Here is a 10,033-nt window from a genome sequence, read left to right on the forward strand (position 1 = left end):
ACTTGGTTGGGTATCATACATCACTTAACTGTAACACATTCATTAGGTCCCACACAAATACGAGCTTAGAAGTAACTTTGTTTGGACATCTACACTATCACTTTGAATGTGTCCAAACTTTTGACTGGCACTGTACATTAAAACACAAAAGGAGAGGGAAAGAAACCATTTTCAAATTATTAAAGTTTATTTGGTTAAATCAAGGTCAGCAACATCGCAAACACTTGTTTATTCTCCAATGTAAATAATATTAACTCAGTCTTATTGCATACTTTTCCCCACGTCTTAACATCCCCCTGCATAAATCCTCTAAAAGCTCCACCACAGTTGGAAGTTTTAGGGGCCTTACACAACAAATCCACCATCAGGAGCATCAGTGAAAATCTGTCCGTCTTGTCACTGTGGTGTGCACAAGTGCTGCACAAGATTAATAAAAACATGCTGTATGTGATAACACTGTAGAAGGTTGTGACGATATGATTTGCAATAAATAAAATTGGATGTGGCTTTGTTTTTTTTTTTATATGGAGATTGAGAAAACACCAAAGACGTTCTCCTGCATGAATGTCTCTTTAGCTTCATAGTTTTTGCTTGACTTAATGTTAGTTGCATTATTGAAGCTAATGCTAGATTTTAGGAACTCTTCCTATAGGTCTTTGGAGAAAACCTGTTTGTAGGATCTCTCTCATAACTAAAATAGTTCCAATCAACTTGATCCACTTGTTATTGTTTTTAAAAACGAGCCCAAGCTATCTGGCAACACGTGATCCCAACCGTAACCGTCTGCGTAGCAGGGGTGCACGTCAGGTCTGGAAGAGGTTTGCGTCGAGCTTCTGAGGCACCACGCCGAGCCTACGGCGGTTACACAGACGCAAACGCCACGCAACCATAAATCCGCCTTAAGAGCCGTAGGCCACAGCTGAAATTACTTCTTTGAAATTTTTTCAATTGTTATTTAGTTTGCTTAAGTGACGGCAACCCTCCCAACATGGGGCCTCGCAACGATACTGGTTTGTGACCCCTGATTCTGTCTTTTGAAACAGCAGTTTAAACAGTTAAACATCATGGTCAAATCCAGTTAAACAAACAGCTATGATTAAAACCCTTGCTATTTCCAGTAATACTAGAAACATCTTAGGTTGAGGTCATATCCAAAGTAAGAAAAACAGTCCACTTGAGTGTTAGGTAGCGTTTCCAAATTAGCACTAAATGCTAAACTGTGCTAAGGCAGAGACTAATATATAAACTAAACTTAAAGGCAACCCATCTTATAACCAATTAAACTTTTTTGTTATGCCCTGTCTCTCTGGCATCCCCTGCACTTCATGGTATTGCTCGGTTTCTCCTCCCTTTATAATTGCAGCTGCACTTTACAGGATTATTGCACACCTGTCCCTCATCACCCCATCAAACTCTGGAGCTTAAAACCTTGTTTCTCCCGTCACTCCTCGCCAGCCCGTTACATCCGCTCTCCATGTAGTAGTGAGACTACTTTGGTTGCATGTACTTTGAACTTTGCCCTCATCTACAGTACTCTTTTGCTAAATAAACCTTTTTGTTCATCTGAGATCAGCCTTTGAGTCCTTCCTCTGCAGAGTCATGACACTCTCACCTCAAAACTAAATGAAAGCCCTTTAGAGGCCCTAAAGGAAATTTTTAAATATCACCTCTATTACAAATATTCATCCTCTGAAGACCACAAAGAAAATAAGAAATTAGCAGAAATGATTTAATTGTGACAAAAGTGATGGACAATGGAAAACAAACTAGGCTGCCAATAAAACCATGCCACTGAAATTAAAATGTAAAGCATACATAATTAAATGTAGCATAGTTTGGTTACCCCATATTGTCCCATCGTATCGCCACATTTAGGGTTTCAGTTAGGGTAATTTTCTGTCACTCTGCAATGATACTTTAAGTCGAGCAAGTCACTCTGGTTGGGATTACCTTGGCTTCCTGTTCTACAGTAAAAAACATTTGAATGATTTTGGACCAGGATCTGTCCTTTGACTTGCATATAAAACAGGTTTCTATGACTGTCTTCTTTCACCTACATTTTATTGTCAAAATTAGGAACATCCTGTCTCAGAGTGATGCAGAAAAACTAGTTCAAGCATTAGTTATTTCAAGATTGGACAAAAGAAATTCCTTATTGGGCTCACCCAAAAATGCTCCGGTGAAGCCCCTGGCTGATCCAAAATGCTGCAGTTATGATGAGAATTAGCAGTAGAGATCATGTTTCTGCAATTCTATCTTCACTGGCTCTCTGTTAAGAATAGAATTAAAAATATTTCTCCTCACATATAAAGCTCTTAGTGACCAAACTCCATTGGTTCCTAAAGATCTCATCATTCCATATGTTCCAAACAAAATACTTCCCACTGACTGCAGGTTCACTTTTGGTTCCTAGAGTCTCTAAAAGTGGAATTGAAGACAGAACTTTCGGTTATCAGACCTTTCTCTGTAGAACCCACAACAAAGAAGAAACATAGCAACAACCAGAAAAACGAAGAACAACCATGGCAAAAACAAAACAAACAAACAAACAAACAAATAAAACAAACAAACAAACAAAAAACACAACATCCAGCATGGCAGAGTATATACAACTCAGGATGATGGTCTTTATTAACAGAAAAATCCAGAATTGAAAACAATAACGGACTGGAGACAGCGTGAACACAGACTTTATATCCTTCCTTCCAAGTCAGCTTGCTCCCTGATTGGCTACATTCTGTTCCATGTCACAATCCACACAGTCACAACTCACGAGTCATCGCCTTTCCACACACACGTGAAGTCTTTTGTTCGGAAATATTGAACATGTTCAATACTTCCGATTGTGAGTCACAACCCGTTTTGGAGCAGATTGTCAGGATGAATTCGCTCGTAACACACCTCAGACCAAATGATGATTTTATAGGAAAATCTTATAAGACTTAAGATAATCAGGCGTTTGCTGTCCTTCTTCAGGAAGGGGCAAAATCAGGACAAAAACAGCTTTTATCTTTGTGTGTACCTAACCTTAGAAAGGCAAACTGTTAGGCTGTCACCTGAGCAGCTAATCAACCCATCTGCTATGCAAAACAGCATGTGTTAAGTGCAGCCAATCCCGGCTGGGATTGGCTGCACTCTGCATCAATTGCTGCTGCTGAGGCCTCCATCCTTCATTCAGGGCAAGCTGTGTTCTGGCCGACAGCTAGCCCTCTTTGTAGAGACTCTACCTTTTTGTGGTTGTGGATATTGAATTGTGTCTGACCCCTGAGGTCTTGTGTTGAGCCTTTAAGGCCATTTGCTTTAGTTTTTCCTGTGGTTCTGGTTTTCTGTTGTATGGGGATTTGGGCCCGATAGCTCGGTCTGCTTTCACATCAGTTTTTGGTTCGTTATCTTATTTAGTTATTGTGGCTGTTTCTGGTTAGTCCATTCTGTTTTATTTATGTCTTTGTTTTGAGCAGCACCACCTGCCCATCCCTCCTGTTTGTTTGTCATTTCACTTTCCACCAGCCATTGAACAATAAATTCCCTGTCACTCTATTTTACATCTGGGCATCTTGATTTTATGTTACTTCCTCCTTTCCTAGCCGAGCCGGGTCGTAATACAAACATTTTTAATTAATTTGCTTATGTGAACACAGTTAAACTGGATTAACGTAGATCATATAATGGATTTGTTTTAATTGAATTATAATTGGACTACAATCAGAATAAACTGGACTTATCTGTTAAATTGCCTCAAAATGACTTAACGGTGAAAGGGAATACAAATACAGCTGAACTGAACTGAATGTCAAACATCAGTAACACCTACAGTAAGAGTCATAAGTTTGGGCACAGCTCATGGGAAAGTGTCTCCAAACTTTTAGTTGGTGGTGTACATTTAAAACTGCATGCAAGCAATAATGCATTTTTAAACATCATTACAATACAATCATCAAAACAAACTGGTATAAGTAAAAATATAAAGACTTTAGTGCTGCTTTCCATAAAACTCAACATTACCCCACTTATCAGATCATCACACAACATTATTTAACCAAACGTACAACAGTATAAAGCAAAATCTTTACAGCACATAACTGCTTCACATCTCCTTGCCAGCCTGATAAAGAATTTAGGCCTGGTGGATTTCTGGATTACTTTAAATTTCAAACTGCCTCATGCAGTCTAGCATTTCTCCACTGCTTCCATCCCCTTTTCTCCTTTATCTCCACTTTTACTTTGGCACCAAGTCTGATGAGCCCACTGACCTGGAACATACCTCAGCTAAGATGATACCATGCCAGAGCCCAACAGGATTTGGATTTCAGCTTGTGTCTATGTGTGTGATGGTTGTGATTTGCGTAAAACAAGAGGTAAACAAGATTTGGTAGAAGGAAGAGGAAGAAGAGGAGGAGGTTGAGAGCAGATGGGTAGATTACTGATGAGATTCCTCAGGGATGATATCAAATCAAGGTAAGAAGTATTGGGGGGGTTGTAATGATGGACTTGAATGCTGCAGCAGAAAGATAAACAGACTCAGGTGAGATGGCTTTGACTGGTAATTTATGATGAGCCAGACAGCGTCATCCATCAGGCCAGATGTGCTCTGTTCGCTAAACCAGGATCAATAACCTTGTCAAGCTTTGTAGGAGAGAGTGTAAGGAGCCCTTTGCTCTTCTGTTACTGAGCCCATGAGGAGGCTTCTGCTTTTACACCGAATGTGGCCGGAGGGCAGAATGAGGTGTTTGGCTGTGAGTGTGTGTGTGTGAGAAGCAGTGTGTTAAAGTAGAAAATGTACTGCCTGAGGATAGTTCATTCAGATATTTCACAGAAAATGACAATCTGAAGTGTGAGAACAGATTCATCTCACCTTTTATTGGATTCATTCACACTGGATTGAGTTCACCAGTGAGCGAATTCAAAGTAATTACAGAGAATTATTCTTTGTTTATTTTCTGCAAAAGGAGAGAAAGCATGCTAATGCAGAATTGGGGGGGGGGGGGGGGTAACAGCAGGAGTCAAGCACCTCACTTGGATAGCAGAAGCTTAATGCTCTACCCACTGAAGGAGACAAATTCACATGAGAGAGTGTGAAAGAGAAAGGAAGCTGGAGAGACGGATGAAGTGAGAGAGTTTTCCTGTCACAGGAAGAGCAAACAAAGCAGCCAAGGCTGGTACACTGGGAGTGCCTTTGGCTTGTTAGATTACTTAGCAAACATTACACACACTACCAATAGAAAGCAAGAAACTGCACACCACACAGCTCCTTATGCTTAAGGTGTGTCTGTTCTATGGCAGACACAAGAAAGAAATGTTTCAAGACTAACCCATTTTTTTTTCGAAATATATAGAAATTATATACTTATATTAGGTACAATTTTGAGATATATTATGAGTTATATTAATGGCTTTTTCTATTTCATGTTTTACCATTATACCCATTTAAGAGGCTTAGTTACTGGTTACATTAAAAAAAAGATTAACTTAAAGTGACATGGTTTTTCACAGCATCGTTAGTCAAAATGAATAATCCAAAGTGAAAAGTCTGCAAAAAGTGATGCTACATTGGGGCGGCAGTGGCTCAGGAGGTAGAGCAGGTCGTCCAATGATCGGAAGGTCGGCGGTTTGATTCCCGCTCCCGCAGTCATCTGTCGTTGTGTCCTTGGGCAAGACACTTAACCCTCCTTGCCTCCAGTGTTGGCATCGCTGGTGTATGAATGTGTGGATGAATGTTCGGTGATGGTCGGAGAGGCCGTAGGCGCAGACTGGCAGCCACGTTTCCGTCAGCTTGCCCCAGGGCAGCTGTGGCTACACACGTAGCTTACCATCACCAGGTATGAGTGAGGAGTGGATGAATAATGGATTCACACAATGTAAAGCGCTTTGGGTGCCTTGAAAAGCGCTATATAAATCTAATCCATTATTATTATTATTATAAAATAGTAAACATGGCTATATCCCATTTTTTTGGACATGTTGCTGCCATCAAATTCAATGTGAGCTAATATTTTTGAAAATCTCTGTTCTACTGTGAATAAAATCTTGGTTTAAGAGACTTTTTCTACTTTACATTTTTAATACACTTGGACATATACAGATATCCAAGCAGGCATTAAACCATATACTGAGACCTACTCCCTTCCCCCTTTCATTTTTATATATTTGTATTTGCTCTGCGTTGTTAGGTGTATTTTTTGTATTGTTGTATTGTGGTTCTTGTGTATGCACAGTTGTATGTTTGTATGTATGTACGTTATTTATTCCTGCTGGGGCCTCTTGGCCAGGTCTTGTTTGCAAATGAGAACTGGTTCTCAAACATTTTTTTACCTGGTTAAATAAAGGTTAAATAAAAAAAAATAAAATAAACATGGGGCTTAGTTCTTTTTTTCAGCACTTAAATGTAACAATGATACATCTCAAACAACTACAACATTCATGCAAGCTTAAATATTATGATAGAAAAGTTTTGTTAACATGTTTGTAATTGATCATGGACAAATGCCAGGTTTCGTTTTCTACTGTCTGAGTAAATTTAATTTAGCATGTCATCGCCTAAAGGTGCTGCCATGTAGAAAATAAAGCCAATTTTATTTCCACAATAACACCTCTCACCATAAAGAATTAAACTTTATACAAAACATTTATCATAAAGGTTCTAATCAAGGATTGAGGAAAGAAAAAAAAATACCCAGAATAAATTAATATGCACACACATCATGAACACCAGAACTTCATCCCATTTACAAACTACTGCATACAAACTACAAAAAGAAAGTCTGAATATAAAGCTTGAGGGCTAATGAGAGGACGGACAGCACTGACCCTTCTCCTCATTTGGACACTGACTAACAATCAAGAGGACAGACAAACAGACAGCACGGCCTTTGTGCCCAGTAACAATAAGGATCTGTCCCTGCGTGGGATCGGCTGATCTCTTCACTTCTGCTCAGAGGTGGTGAGGACAGAAGAAAGATGGGACAGAGAAGGTCAAACCCAACACAAATGGAGAGATGTACTAATATGATTATATTCACTCTAATCACCAAATTATCACTTTTGTTTTGCAATACAAGCTTTACATGAAGAGAATATACACAGTCAATAAACATTATCTGTGGGCTGACAGTGAATTATTTCACTGAGACAGTGACAACATTTAACTTCCATCGACATGCTTACTGAGTAAGGTGTTGACCAGGATCAAGATACTGAGCTAACAGGGACAGCCAGAAGGATAAACAACGTTCTCAGAACCTAACATGTATCAGGGCTAAAAAGCAGGAGGGCAAATAGATCATTAAAGCCAAATATTTGCCATGGAGGCAAAATGTGCAAATGATTTGCTTGTTAAAATATATTTCCACATGTTTTGCATGTTGGATGCAAGAATGATTTTGGCTTAATTATGATACTGCTGTGAACAGATAAAATATTAATTTACCTATGTGGGCAAGTTTGGAGTGAAGCATTTCTATAAACCACCTTCCTCACCTCTTATGGGATGTAAAATAATTACAATAATGTGACTAACCTTCAGTTAACTATCAAAGTACAGAAAAAATATGTACATGCACTACCAAAATATTTCTACAGCGAACCAATAGCAGAGTCTTAAAAATGGTTTTAATCTGTGACATCAGCACTTCCAATTCTACATTTCATAACTAAGGAGGGCTGTTAAAGAAGGACACAGACAGATATTGTCTCCTGGTCTTTGGGATGCTCTCTGGGATGGTGGGTAGCTGGGACCATTAGCCAGCTGCTCAGGATGTGTACAGTAGACCTATTCTCTTACAACCCACCCATGGGCCATTACTCATTACTCCCGCCTCTTATTCCTCCTCTGCTTCCCTTTCTGATTCTCTCTCCAACCCTCAATGCTAATGTCACACAGAGGGAACATGACATATAGTAGAAAAACTCTCACAGCAGAAAATGTATGCGAGGAAAATGCATCTGAAAGAGTAGGAGGGTGGAGGACTGGCAAACACACAGCAGGACATTTACAAGTGCACAATATCAAACACACTCTCTGCATATTTGACTTAATGGACAGCTTCACTGAGCCAAGTTTAGAAGTTTCAAAAGGAGGAGAAAGCCTTTCAACACAATGTTTTTTCATCATCACTTTAGAAAATAGCTGAGACAGGTGCCAAAAGCAATAGATCTCTGTCCTTTCAGGCTTCACCATCCACAAAAGTGTTCATTACACAAAGAGCTTCAAAGGCAGTTATATTTTTGCAGTGGATTTCTTTTTAAAAGACTAACTTAATCTCCCCTTGTTTATTAGAGTGTAACTTCATCCTCCAGAGAGAAGTTCCTGAAAAGAAATCGAACCTTGAATCTTATTGCTGCCTCGCTGCACAGAAGTCGAACAGCAGAGGCACATTTTATATCATAGCCTACTTTTGTTTGTTAATCAAACATGTAGGTATGTGTAAAAACAAACAAACAAAAAAACAAAAAAAAAAAAAAACACACACGCACATTGAGGCTTTTTTTCTGATTTATGTATAGGAGATGAATAGGAGTGAAGCTACTTGACCCCCATCCTTTTTCTTTCTAGTCTCCTAAGCATTTCTTTAAAATTACTGAAAGCCTAATGGCCCCTTTTTTGTCCATGTAACAAGAAAAACCCAACTTTCTGAAAATCTTTTCAAAAACACTGTATGCCGCTTTAAAATGGATTTACATGAGATATTATTATTTAGTTGATCGATATTTATTACGCCACATCATTTATTTTACTTCTCTGCGGACATCCGCCTTTTCTCGTGATCCCGCTGAAAGTTAAACAAACTCACCTGGAGCGGATTTTCCAGGACCTCAGTTCGGTGAGCCTGAGCGGAGGTTAAAGGAACAGTCGCATTAAGATAACTTGAATTCGCCATGTTTTCCTTATCACGTAACAGGGAACTATCACAGCTCACACATCCTTTCACATCTTAGCTCGCTTTTTATCTCCTCATCCCATCCCAAGCCTCCCACGTCCCCGTCTCTTCAGTGGAAACTCAGAGGGAAAAGTTCCTCAATGTGGACAGGAAAAGGAGTTTGTGATGGCTTCAAGAACAGTTGGGAAAACGGAGCTTTCGTTTAACAAAATTGTAAATACACTCGTAGTTTATGGAAGTTTTAGGTAAGCATATAAGTATATTTTAAGCCGATGCCTGCTTTGATTTGGAGGACAGTTATAGTTAAACTAAACCTTTTTGCGGCAGTAGCACAGAACAGTTAGGTAGGCTTGCAGATTAGAGTTACAACACAACGATGTTCACTTGAATGAGGCACCAACAGGTGCGGTGTTTGGTTGCGCCGATCCAAACTTTTGGCTAATTTTATACTAATTTATTGATAAGATGATTTTGAATATAATTAACTGGGAAAGAAGACCTGATTACTTGAAAAACTGGGGTCAAGACACAAACCGACTGCTTCATGTGCTTCCTGCCTGTAATTTCTCTTTCAAGGTCGAGTGAAGCAGCCCCACAGTGAGAAGATTTATGGTGTTGGGGTTGATGTGGAAAGGGAATTTCATTTTCTGCTTGGCAGAGGTGTTGAACCTCCTGGGTTTTTGATACAGTGCCTGGTGTAAGCTTTATAGGAAGCAATGAAAATTTGACAAATACAAACAACAGAGGCTTTCTACTCAGTTTGGTTCTGTGCTTATAAATCGGTGGGCCTATTAAAGCTAGGGAAAAATAATACCTGCTATTAAAAGTTTAAGTTAAAGCTGATGCCATCTACGGGACATGTTCCGGAAAGCAGAAAAATCTGAGAGAATGGGCAACATTGTAATGTTTTCACTACAGACAACAGGTGTGCTATTGTGGACAAATTTCCTTATTTATTTTGTTCCACTTTTATCCTCCCCTCCTAAAATCAGCTGCACAGAGGACAAAAAGGAAAGAAAAATGGAAAATAAATGAGGATGAACATGAGGCTGGCTACATCAGGCAATAACATCTGATCTCCATTTAGAATGGGTACAGCTGTGGATACGTCCTGGTCAAAGGGATGAGCTGCAATACATTGTTGTCTTGTCTTTTATAGG

General features: G+C 39.3%; 1 protein-coding gene across 1 annotated transcript in view; it reads right to left on the reverse strand.

The window, feature by feature from the left end:
* The window catches only part of LOC121641469 (NIPA-like protein 2), a 34,819-nt gene extending 25,811 nt beyond the window's left edge, over positions 1-9,008 (reverse strand). The window contains exon 1 of the mRNA XM_041987608.1: positions 8,787-9,008. Coding sequence (XP_041843542.1) covers positions 8,787-8,873 — 87 coding nt within the window. The 5' untranslated portion in view covers positions 8,874-9,008. The remainder of the gene's footprint in view (positions 1-8,786) is intronic.
* Between the last annotated feature and the right edge of the window lie 1,025 nt (positions 9,009-10,033).

The sequence above is a fragment of the Melanotaenia boesemani genome, chromosome 6 (genome assembly GCF_017639745.1).
Source record: "Melanotaenia boesemani isolate fMelBoe1 chromosome 6, fMelBoe1.pri, whole genome shotgun sequence".
Classification (NCBI taxonomy): domain Eukaryota; kingdom Metazoa; phylum Chordata; class Actinopteri; order Atheriniformes; family Melanotaeniidae; genus Melanotaenia; species Melanotaenia boesemani.